The following is a 12,775-nucleotide window of genomic DNA, read 5'->3' as shown; positions in this document are numbered from 1 at the left end:
TGTTCCTGAGAGAAGAGAGGGCTGAGAGAAGATTTGATTTGATGTGTTCAAGGCCGTGGAGGGTTTGGAGAGACAGAGAGAAACCTTTTCCAATGTGAAACAGAGGACACATATTTAAAGTGAACGGCAAATAAACCAACAGTAAGATGAGGAAATACTATTTCTTGCAGTGAGTAGCTATGATCTGGAATGCACTCCCCTGAGGGCGTGGTGGATGTACTGTACTCAAATAGGGTTTTCGATAAGCACCTGATGAGAAAACATTTGAAAAGCTGCAGGGAAAGGATAGAGGAATGGGTTTATTTGATTTGCTCTTGCACATGATGGATCAAATGGCCTTTGTCACGCTGTAATCTTTTTATGAGTCTGATTCTCTTCGCTTTGATAGGATGTGTAGACAAACTGATTTTTAAAAATTATAAGCAACCATCAAAACGTCTGTGCTGAAAGGAATTTGGATGTCTTTATACAAGAAATAGACATGGAGGTACGTTAAGTATTTGGGAAGGCAAATGGTATGTTGGTCTTTTTTTATAGGGGGTTGAAAGGGAAATATTGTTGGGATTTATACCGATTTTAGGAAAACCACACCTGGAGTATAGTGCACAATTCCAATTTCTCTATCTAAGGAATGATAATACTTGCCTTAGAGTGAGTGCAACAAAGGTTTGCAAGTTTGTTTCTTGGGGTGAGAGAGTTGTCCTATGAAGACAGATTTAATAAAAAGGGACATCTCTGTGGAGTTAAAGAATGATATTCATTGATGACATCCCATTAATCCCGAAGAATCTGAGAGGGTCTGTCACGCTAGATGCTCAGACACTGGGCAAAATTCTCCATTTGGGAGACTGGATTCTCCATGGGCAAGATCCTCCGTTTCACCAGCAGCACACTCACGCCCGGAAATTTCCTGACGGATTGTGGGTGCCCACAATGGGAAACATTGAAACATACGGAGAATCCCTCCCTATGTTCTCCCGTCGGAGGTGAATTGCAACCGTTTTAAGATCCCTGTGGGAGCGCAAACCAGCAAGCAATTCAGTATTCTTTGCCATGCAAATGTATGCATGATATGGAATATGAGGGATTCTTGGGCCGCCATTTTGAGTGAGTGGCCCAATAGTGAGGTCCCCACCCCTCTCACCGCAAAGCAGCCCTGAAACACCCCTCCCCAACTGCAACCTCCCATCCCTGGGTTACCTGGGTGCCCTTCCCTATCTCCAAGTTGGGATGTGACTTGACCTGCCCCCTGGGACACTCAGGGACCTCTGTAATTGGGAGACCTCCCTGGGACACCTGTAATATTGAGACCCCCCAGGACCCCCTGTAATAGAAGGACCCCCCACAGACACCCCTTTAATAAGGGGAGCCCCCACATAAATCCTTCTAATGGGGGACCACCTGCTAGGAACTCCCTAAACAAAAGGACCGCCTGCAGGGACCACTGTATTAGCCCCCCCCCCCCCCCCCCCCCACCACCACCCAGGGACCACTGTCTCACCCTCCCCCCAGGGACCTCCTGCCTAAAATCTGGATACTTGAGAGCAGTCCAGAGGGCAGTGAGAAGAATTTCAGCTGCAACACGTACCGTGCAGTGCCACATGTCCATTGCTGGAAGGAGAACAGCTGTGACCTGTGTCTGGTTCCCACAGATCCATTAGCTGCAAGCCTTTCATAGCCTTCTAGTTGTGGTCTGTGATTGACAGCTTCTACACACCATCTGGCAGCTTTGATTCATTCATCTCCCCTCATGGTTCAGTGGCCTAAGTGGTGAAACCCCAATGTTTACAAACATTGACCACATCAAAGAGAGGTAAGTGCAGTTTAGCTCAGTTAGCTTGAAGGCTGGTTTGTGATGCAGAGCAAGGTTCAATTCTAGTAATGGCTGAGGTTATTCATGAAGGCCTGACTTCCCAATTTTGCCCCTTGTCTGAGGTTTTATGATCCTCAGGTTAAATCACCACCAGTCAGCTCTCCACATCAAAGGGGAAAGCAGCCAATGGTCATCTGGGACTATGGTGACTTTACCTACAACAACACTGAACTAAGGCTCTAAAAGATTGAGTAATAAGCTTTTGTTTGTGAAGCTAGGAAGAGCAGGTGCACTATTATTGGCATACAAGTCGCCCATACCTTCATCTGCAAGATTCAACTGAACCCCAGCAACATATCAGAATGTATACATATTGTGTATTTTATGTTTGTCCTATGTATTTATTTTCATGTACGGAATGATCTGTCTGAACTGTACGCAGAACAATATTTTTCCCTGTACCTTGGTTAATATGACACTAAACAATTCCAATCCAATCCAATGTCAGCTGGCAGCCTGCAAGTCACCTAGCTTTCATGTCATAGCAGACGGCCAGCTGTCTCTTTACATCTGTTTCAGATGGGCAACTTGCTGGAATGATGTCAATGAGGCTGGAGCATTATAATTTGGGTGAACCTCTCACAGAGGTTGTAGGGTGGGGATTTCAGTGGCTGCCCCCTGTCAAAGAATTGGGGTCTGGATGTCTTAGTGCAACAAGATTCATGATGAATGTTGTGAAGCTATAACTAAGGCAAACAGAAATCTTGGTTGTATACATAGGACAACTCACCCTAAAGCAAAGCATATCATGTTTTCTTTGTATAAAATCTTGGTTAACCTCAGTTCGAATCTCATATCCAGTTTTGGCACCATTTACTTGATGGGGAATTGGTGTAAAATCAGAGAATGCTGGAAATATTCAGCAGGTCTGGTGACATCTGTGAAGAGTGAATGGTGATAAAAGGTCAAAACCTGAAAAGTTAACTCTGTCTCTTTCTCCACAAACGCTGCTGGACTTGTTGAGTCTTTCCAGTATCTTGTCTTTATTTCAGATTTCAAGACTTGGATGGATGATAGAAGCTCTGGATATGGTTTATAACAGGATCCCAAAGTTAATTCCTTGTTCAAAGCACATTAGTTGCCAAAATAGGTTTAGAGAGCTCAGGGTTGATATGGTCAAGGTTTCTAAAATAACAGCACGGTGGCACAACGGTTAGCGCTGCTGCCTCACAGCTCTAGGGACCCAGGTTCAACTGCAGCCTCAGGTGACTGTCTTTGTGAAGATTACATATTCTCCCTGTGTCTGTGTGGGTTTTCTCCGGATGCTCCAGTTTCCTCCCACAGTCCAAAGATGTCCAGGTTAGGCGGATTGGTCATGCTAAATTGCCCCTTCATGTCCAAAAGGCTAAGTGGGTTTACTAGGATATATGGAAAATATTATTCAATGTTTTTAGCTGTAATATATTATACTGCTTATATTTAAATTTGGTCAAACAGGTATTCTAGATTGTCAGAATGGAAAAAAGCTCGTCCAGCATTTAAAATGGCAAAGCGACTGGTGATCTACACGAACGCTTCACTATTCTCAATGTATGGTTATTCCAAGTTTTTGGAGTGTCAGATTTTGGTGTTTAGAAAGGCATTGTGGGACAGGCAAGAAACTGTCATGGAGATCTACCAGCAGACAAAAGAGGTTTGTTTGTTTTTTCCTTATTGTATTAAAGTTCTCAGTTTCAGAATGACATACGTTTTAACACTTCAAACAAAACGCTGGAAAAGTGACATTTTATCCTACTCAAAAGAATCATGATGATGAGATATATTTTGAAGAACTTTGTTTGCACAGCAAATGTTATAGGTCAATTTTGTTACATATTCCTTGGATTTGCATGGGACCTTCCAGCCAAGTAAAGGGAGGTATTGGTATACAGGGAAGTAAACAGGTATTATGTTAAGATCCCAGTGTCATCCTGCTTTCATCCGGCTTTCCCTGGACTAGGTTCCAACCTGTTTGGGTCTGGTGAGGAAGCAATTTAGCGAATTACCAAGCCCTTTTTAACACTGGATTCCTTCTTTCGCAACAGCAATACTCAGTCCAGGTTCTGCCTGGGCCATTCTGCTCCAGATCTCATTACAGCTTTGGTTCAAACATGGACAAAAGAACTGAATTCCAGAGATGCTGGACGGGATTCTCCCAGCCCCGCGCCAGGCCGGAGAATCCCCACAACTGCGCCACGCCGCGCCAACGCAGGCATGCGACCATTAGCGCCGGCGCATTTGGCGCGACGCCGGTCGCGGGCCGCTCTATGCGGCCAGGGCGCCGATTCTCCGGCCGAAATAGGCCGCGCGGCCGCTCTAAATAGGCAGAGTACCATCGGCGCGTCCACACCTGGTTGCAGCCGGCGGGAACTCTGCGTGCAGAGTCGGGGGGCGGCCTGTGAGTAGGGAGGAGGGACCTCTGACCCTGGTGGGGCCTCCGATAGGGCCTGGCCCGCAATCGGGGTGCACCAATCGGCAGGTCGGCTACTCGTTCCCTCGTGCGTTGAGGGAGGCCACCGCGCATGTGCGGGTTAGCGCCGGCGCACTTCGCATGTCATCGTTGATGCCGGCGCCACTGCACATGCGCAGATCCCGCGGCGCACAGTTTATGCCGGAATGGGAGGCTGGAGCAGTGTGAACCGCACCAGCGGCGTGCTGGACCCCTGTAGAGGCCAGAATCGGTACTCCCAGTGGCCCATTCACGCCGTCATGATATGCAACGGCGTTTCCGAAGGCGTGGACACTCTGGCGCCGAATGGGAGTATCCCACCTGTTATGAGGGTAACTGCCTGACATTAAAGGATATTTGACCGAATGTGGCATTAAGGATCCCTAGGAAAATTGAAGTAAATGAGAATCGGGGGAAACCTCTCCACTGATTAAAGTCTATCTAGCACAAAGGATGATATTTGTGGTATATTAAAAAGTGTTGGCAATAGTTAGCAGGTTCAGCATCTGTGGTGAGAGAAATAGAGTTAATGTTTCCAGTCTGTGACCTTTCATCAGAATAGACCTTCTCCCTTACTGGCAATGTTCACATCCCATGGAAAATTGAAACATCTTTTTTAAAGAAGTTAATTCATGATATTTTAGTTTCTACGATAGTCCCATGTATACGTCCCAATCTTTTATTTTCCCTCTGTAAAATTTTAAATTCAAAATAAGGGATTCAGTGTTTTTTAACTTTGTGACTTGCTGTCAGTGACAATACTTCAATGTGATTGGCGACTCAGCTTGCTTGATGACATCGCTTACTGCTGGACACATTCAGGTTCCCATGACTTGGCACCAGATTGAAACTGATATCATTGAAGTACAAATTTGCACCACAGAGAGAAATTAATAGACCTTTGTGAATGACCTTCATCAAGGTCAGTTGTGAACACCGTTGCTTTGCCGTTACTGCAAAATCCAACTCATTAACCAGCTTAAAATGCGTTTGTTCCTATCTTCATAAAACACAATTTGTTCTATGTTAATAACATTTAAGTACCTTAGTGTTGGTTTTGTGTTTGTTCAGTCACCATGTGAAGAGACTTCTGACAGAAATTTAGAGAGCTGTCTCCTAATTCGTTATGATGAATTTGCATCTAATTATAATGCAATAGTTATTTTTGTAAATACCACCATATGGTTTTAAAATGTGCAATAATAAATATGACATTTAATTTCAATTTTTAATAGTACCTAAATGAATTCAAAGAACGATGTAACACCTGCCCAGTTTTCTATCCACGACTCTTTCATCTGAAAGCTTATTGCTATATGTTAGCTGGCCAAGTGGGACATGCAAACAGCCTTCTTCAACGTGCTTTAAGTTTTAGCAATGCACATGGAAATGTATTAGAAGAAAACTGGATAAAGATAAGTCAAGTAAGTGCTATCTATTTTTGTGCTTGTGGTTTTGTCTGATTGTTAGAAAAATAAGTTAACTATTAAAGAAAGAGATGCAGTTACAGGCATATTAAGTAATAATTTGAACTTATAAAGCACTTTCAACATGCCAAACACCCCAAGGCACTTTCAAGAGTAAACAACAACTGCAAACTCAGCCCCGTCGACCCGGCAAAGTCCTTGTTATTAACATCCGGGATCTTGTGCCAAAGGTGGGAGAGCTGTCTCACAGACTAGTCAAGCAACAGCCTGACATAGTCATACACACAGAATCATACCTTACAGACAATGTCCCGACACGATCACCACCCTCGAATATGTCCTGTCCCATTGGCAGAAGTCTCCTGGCATCAGGTCAAACATGGGCAAGGAACCCTCTTACTGATTACCATCTACTGTTACCCCACTCCCTCCAACAAATGAATCAGTACTCCTCCATGTTGAACTCCACTTGGAGGAAGCACTGAGGATTGCAAGCGTGCAGAATTTACTCTGGGTGGGGGACTTCAATGACTATCACCAAGAGAGGCTCCGTAGTACTACTAGAAACCAAGCTGGCGGGATTCTAAAGGGCATAGCTACCAGATTCAGTCTGGGGCAGGTTGTGAGGGATCCAACAAGAGTGAAAAACATGCTTGACCTCATCCTTACTAACCTACCTGCTGTAGATGCACCTGTTCATGATAGTATCAGTAAGAATGATAAACGCACAGTCCTTGTGGAGATTATGTCCAGTCTTCACCTTGAGAATACCCTCCATTATGTTGTGTGGCACTACCACTACAACCATGCTAAATGAGATAGGCTTCAAACAGATCCAGCAACTCAAGCCTGGACATCCATGAGGCGCTGTGGGCCATAAGCAGCAGCAGAATTGTAGTCAACCACGATATGTAACTTTGTGGCCCAGCGTATCCCCCACTCTACCCTCGCACAAAGCCAGGGGATCAACCCTTATTCAATGAAGAGTGCAGGAGGACATGTCAGAACCTGCACCAGGCACACCAAAAAATGAGGTGTCAACCTGGTGAAGCTACAACACAGGACGACGTGCAATGCCAAACAACATAAGCAGCAAGTAATAGATAGAGCTCAGCAATTGGGCAGCACGGTAGCATTGTGGATAGCACAATTGCTTCACAGCTCCAGGGTTCCAGGTTCGATTCCGGCTTGGGTCACTGTCTGTGCGGAGTCTGCACATCCTCCCCGTGTGTGCGTGGGTTTCCACTGGGTGCTCCGGTTTCATCCCACAGTCCAAAGATGTGCAGGTTAGTTGGATTGGCCATGCTAAATTGCCCTTAGTGTCCAAAATTGGCCTTAGTGTTGGGTGGGTTATGGGGATAGGGTGGAGGTGTTGACCTTGGGTAGGGTGCTCTTTCCAAGAGCCGGTGCAGACTCGATGGGCCAAATGGCCTCCTTCTGCACTGTAAATTCTATGAATCTATGAATTCAAAACCAATGGATCAGATCTAAGCTCAGTAGTCCTGCCACATTCACTGGAGAATGGTAGTGGACAATTAAACAAATCACCGGAGGAGGAGGCTTTACAAATATCGCCATCCTCAATGATGGACGAGCCCAGCGCATCAGTGTAAAAGGTAAGGAGGCAGCATTTGCATCAATCTTCAGCCTGAAGTGTTGAGTGGATGATCCCTCTCAGCCTCCCTGGACGTGTCCAACTTCACAGATGCCAATTTGATTCATTCCATGTGATTTCAAAAATGCTGAAGGCACGAGATACTGCAGAGGCTGTGGGCTCTGACAATATTCTGGCAATAGTACTGAAGACTTGTGCTCCAGAACTTGCTACGCTCCTAGCCAAGCTGTTCCAGTACAGCTACATTACTGGTATCTCCCTGGCAATGTGGAAAATTTCCCAGGTATGTCCTGTATACAAAAGCAGGACAAACCCAACACAGTAAATTACCTTCCCATTAGTCTACTCTCAATCATCAGTAAGGTGATGGAATGGATTATCGAAGGCACTCGTTTAGCTATAATCTGCTCAATGATGCTCATTTTGGGTTCTGTTTAGTTACTCGGCTCCTGACCTCATTACAGCCTTGGTTCAAACATGGACTAAAGAACTGAATTGCAGAGGTGAGGTAAAAATGACTGCCCTTGAGATCAAGGTAGTATTTGAACGAGTATGGAATCAAGGAGCCCTAGCAAAACTGGAATCAATGGGAATCAGGGGAAAAACTCTCCATTGGTTGGAGTCATGCCTGGCACAAAGGAAGATGGTTGTGGTGGCTAGAAGTCGATCATGTCAGCCCCAGAATATCACTGCAGTTGTTCCTCAGTGTCGTGTCCGAGGCCCAACCATATCAGCTGTGTCATCAATGACCTTCCTTCCAACATAGGTCTAAAAGTGGGGATGTTCACTGATGATTACAAAATGTTCAGCACTATTTAGGGCACTTCATTTACTGAAGCATGGACAGCATGGTAGCACAGTGGTTAGCACTGTTGCTTCACAGTTCCAGGGTCACAGGTTCGATTCCCAGCTTGGGGCACTATCTGAGTGGAGTCTGCATGTTGAAAAATGAAATGAAAATCGCTTATTGTCACGAGTAGACTTCAAATGAAGTTACTGTGAAAAGCCCCTAGTTGCCACATTCCGCGCCTGTTCGGGGAGGCTGTGTCTGCTTGGGGTTCCTCCGGATGCTCCGGTTTCCTCCCACAAGTCCTGAAAGACGTGTTGTTAGGTAATTTGGTCATTCTGAACTCTCCCTCAGTGTACCCAAACAGGAGACGGAATGTGGCGACTAGGGGATTTTCACAGTAACTTCATTGCAGTGCTAATATAAGCCTACTTTCGACATTAAAGATTGTTAATATTAATAAAAGATTGTGCCCAGAAGCCTGTCCACTACCTTCATCCACTGAGGTGCGTGTTTCTGCGTTGGTGGAGGGTGGGGATGGCAGCTGTGACACCTCGATGATGGCATCCTCGGAGCTCTTCTCCGAGGTGCTCTCTTGGACAGCGGGGGGCGGGGGTGGGGGGGGGGGGGGGCAGGCATCCCAGATGGGCTGGCACCATAGGGTGGAGATCCTGCGAGAGAATAGACATGTGTTCAGTGAGAGGGAAGGATCATTATGCCTGACATGACCTGATGTGTGGCAGGCCATCTGGGTGGGGATTGGTGGATACTCACCTCAGCAACGCAGGCCAATCTTGATGCTGGTGACCAATCTGTCCTCAGCCAACCTCCAGTGTCCATTCCTGATAGGGGGTGAGGACGGCACCCTGCTGCCTATCTGGGCCCTTTCTGGTCTGTTGTGGGACAACTTTTTCTGTGGGGACAGAGAAGGGCATCATTATCCGCATGGTTCACGCATTGTGGGGCAGGGAGGCTACAGCGGGGAACAGGCATGGGCACTGCTGCTGGGCTTGGTGTGGTGTGCAGGGTATGTTGGCTGGTATTGTGCTAGGTGAGGTTGTTGTGGTGCCAACTGCTTTGAGGGGGGAGGCGGGACCGGTGCCAGGGGGCTGGTGCCAACTCACCCGTGCGGCCTGGAGGAGGTTGTTTTGCTTCTTACGGCACTGGCTGGTGTTCCTCCTGGAGACATTCCCTGCACTGACAGCCACAGCCACTGCCTCCCAGGTGGCACTGCCTGCCCTGTGGCTGACCCTCCAACATTCTTGGGGGAACCGGGTATCCGTCTGAACTCCACTGCGTTCATCAGTCTGGCCAGATCGGCATCGCCGAATCGTGGGCTTGGTCTGCATGGTGCCATGCCTGAGTGCTGTCTGGGGTTTGCTCTGCAAGATCAGTTTAAGATTTGTTCCCTCTCATGAGCGCGGTGATGCTGAATGTGGTCAGCTGGTGAGACAGTCTTTTCAGGCATGAAGCCCATGGAGCATCATTAAGTGCCCTAATTTACGTTAGCTACTGGTGATGGCCTCAATGGGTCGACTGTTGGGAAACACCTGCCTGTTTCTACCTATCTGACCAGAACATCTTTGACTAATCTCTGTCATGTGACAAGAACATTCCTTCTCCTTGGCCTCATAGTTTCCGATGGTTCAGCCAATGCCAGACAAATGGCTTGTAGCAAGATGGCGCCTGAGAGTGGCGACTCTCTGTGAGCTCTCCCTCATAGATGATCCTCTTCCTACATCTTTTATAACCATACTAACCTTTTACAAGTTAGTCCACTACACTCCATATGCTTCACCTGATGTCTTTGTCTATGTATTTACATTGTGTATCTATTTATTGTATGTCCTATGTTTTTCATGCATCGAACAATCTGTCTGAACTGTATAAAGAACAATACTTTTCACTGTACCTCGGTACATGTGACAAATCTAAATCTACCTTTATCGTTGGATCACATCCAGTGACTTGGCCACCAAAGTTTATACAACTAAAATGGAGATTCTCAAGGGACCAGATTTCGAGGAGCCTTGGAGGATTTTAAGACTGGAGGAAATTACAGGGAGAGGGGGCCGCTAGGCCAAGGAGGGGTTTGAAGACAGGAATGATAATTTTAGAATTTAGGGATTCCTTAAGTAGAATTATGGTCAACTGAAAGGTAGATATTTACAACAATAATATGTACAATTTAAAGACACAGAGAAAGGCTTGAATGAAGCAGAAAAGCAAATACGCGCAAGTTCCTTTTGCATATTTTCAAAATGTGTTTCGTCTATTGGATTTTTCAGAATATATGTGGAATGTATGATGAAACACAAAGTGCATTTCTTGAAGAATATCTCAGTTATCATATTTATACTATCAACCTCTGATTCATTCTTCATACAGTCTACTTCTGATGCATCAAGTGGACAATGTTTGCCAATATCTCAAATGCTCTTTGACCTTATTGCAGACAAATGCTACGTAAACCACTCACGGCTGTTTTCCATTTATTCCTCAGCTGACCCTTGTGGTCTTAATTCTTGGAACACAGAAGATACTGGCAAGGCCAACTTTATTGTCCATTCATAGGTTCACTGAGAAGGTGTTTATGGGACCTCTTCATGAACTGCTATAGCTCTAGTGGTATTGTCCCTTCCACAATAGTTTTAAGGAGGGAACGATAAAGGAAAAGATGAATTTGGAGATGGGTTCCTCACACATTTCTACTCTTGTTCATGGTGGTAGATGTCACAATGGAGGGAGGGCCTAGTGAAGTAACCTTAGTTAGCTGTTGCGGTGCATGCTGCAGATTGTACATACTGCAGCCATATGTGCAGACAATGGATGGGTGGATCCAGTGGAAGATGTATATCATCTATCCTGGAAAGCTCTAAGCTTAAGTGTTATGTCTTTCCCCATCTTGGCTCGTGGTGAATATTCCATCACATTCCTTTCTTTTTTTAAAATAAATTTAGAGTACCCAGTTATTTTTTCCAATTAAGGGGCAATTTAGTGTGGGCAATCTACCGACACTGCACATCTTTGGTTTGTGGGGGTGAGACCCACGCAGACACGGGGAGAATGTGAAACTTCACACAGACAGTGACCCAGAGCTGGGATCGAACCCGGGTCCTCAGCGCCGTATGCAGCAGTGCTAGCCACTGTGCTGCCCCTTTCCTTTCTTAAGCCTTGTAGATGATGGACAGGTTTTGAGGAATCAGAAAGTGAGCCGTTTGTCAGAATACCAAATCTCTTCCCTGCCCTTGTAGCCACACTGTATACAGGGTTGGTTCACTTCACTTTCTTATCAATAGTGAATTCCAGGATGTTTAAGGTTGGAGTCTTGGCCTAACAGAGGTGATTGAACCTCATAACCACTCTTTCATAACTGCTTTTATAAAATCACATATTAATTCTAGATTTCCTCTCCTTTCCCATTGAGCCAAAGTGGTTGAGGATTCTTCATCATGACATTGCTTGATATTTCCAGGCACCAAAACAAACCTATATTAAATGCAGAGAAAATGTTAACAATTTGCATTTACTGTGTTATTAGGAAGCATGGTTTACTGAAGATGAAGAAGTGGTGCCTGAAAATTTATGGGTGAAAGCAGCTAAAAACATGCCAACCTGGGATGAAAAGGCAAGTACAGCTCCAAATGCGAGGTATGTTCTCCAACCAATAATGGACATTAATGAATTGGGCATTGATGACAGTGACCAAGGCAAGTCAGATCCTGACGTAGTATGCATTCCATACTAATCAAACTCAGCATTGAAAAGCCAACAGGTGAATATTTGCCACTAATATTTCAATGACCTCTGTCGCATTTCCAATTATTTGCATTCCTCAAAATAAAATGAATGCATAATACTTTGTTATTGTGTACATTGATGATGAGGGCATTTAAAAAAAACATTCTTGTGGGTTTAAGTTTACAACTTTTTTTTCTTCATAATGATTGCTATGAATTCAATATATATATATATAAAACCATCGGAGAATAAACTTTTTAGCCTCTGAAAACGGACTCAGGAACACGATGGCCAGAACTTTCCAGCCATTCACCGGTGGGATCTCCCGGTCCCGCCAATGGTGCACACTTGTGGTGAGGGGTGCATTCAACGGGAAACTAGAAGATCCCACTGCCAACCAATTGACCACCTCTGCAAGACATATGACAGGTTGCGGTGGAAAATCCAGCTAAATGTGCGATTAACTCACATTTGTCACTTCTTGGAGAGGCAATATGCCAACCTCATGCTGCCTGTTAGTTTACTGCTGCAGCCACTGGTAAATGTGATGTTCATCTGGGGGTTCAAGTTTGTGCAAGGCTAGCACCACCTAAATGCAGCTCCCATCTTATAAAGGGACAGGGCATTCTCAGTGAAGCAGGTGCTGGAACTGCTTGTGGAAGGCAGAGTCAACAGGAAAAGATGAATTATGATGTAGCTGTGCCTTGAGATTTTCTGATGTTCCAATGGATGTTTTGATGGGACAGGTGAAAAGGAAGGGTGCAAGCTCCCTCAGGCTGACAGCAATCATTCTCCCACCACTGCTACTTAGCCAATACCTTTCTTTTGTCTGTCAGCCAACCAGCCCAGACTCCTACTACCTGTGCTGAAATGGTGCAGTCCGAAGACTGGCTTTCTAGCAGCA

General features: G+C 45.4%; 1 protein-coding gene across 1 annotated transcript in view; it reads left to right on the top strand.

The window, feature by feature from the left end:
• Positions 1–11,935, top strand: part of LOC119961981 (adenylate cyclase type 10-like) — a 324,780-nt gene extending 312,845 nt beyond the window's left edge. Inside the window, exons 31-33 of the mRNA XM_038789668.1 lie at positions 3,311–3,506; positions 5,537–5,725; positions 11,672–11,935. Coding sequence (XP_038645596.1) covers positions 3,311–3,506; positions 5,537–5,725; positions 11,672–11,878 — 592 coding nt within the window. The 3' untranslated portion in view covers positions 11,879–11,935. The remainder of the gene's footprint in view (positions 1–3,310; positions 3,507–5,536; positions 5,726–11,671) is intronic.
• Positions 11,936–12,775: the final 840 nt, after the last annotated feature.

Source organism: Scyliorhinus canicula, chromosome 2 (genome assembly GCF_902713615.1).
Source record: "Scyliorhinus canicula chromosome 2, sScyCan1.1, whole genome shotgun sequence".
Lineage (NCBI taxonomy): Eukaryota > Metazoa > Chordata > Chondrichthyes > Carcharhiniformes > Scyliorhinidae > Scyliorhinus > Scyliorhinus canicula.
This window is presented reverse-complemented; position numbering and strand designations above follow the sequence as displayed.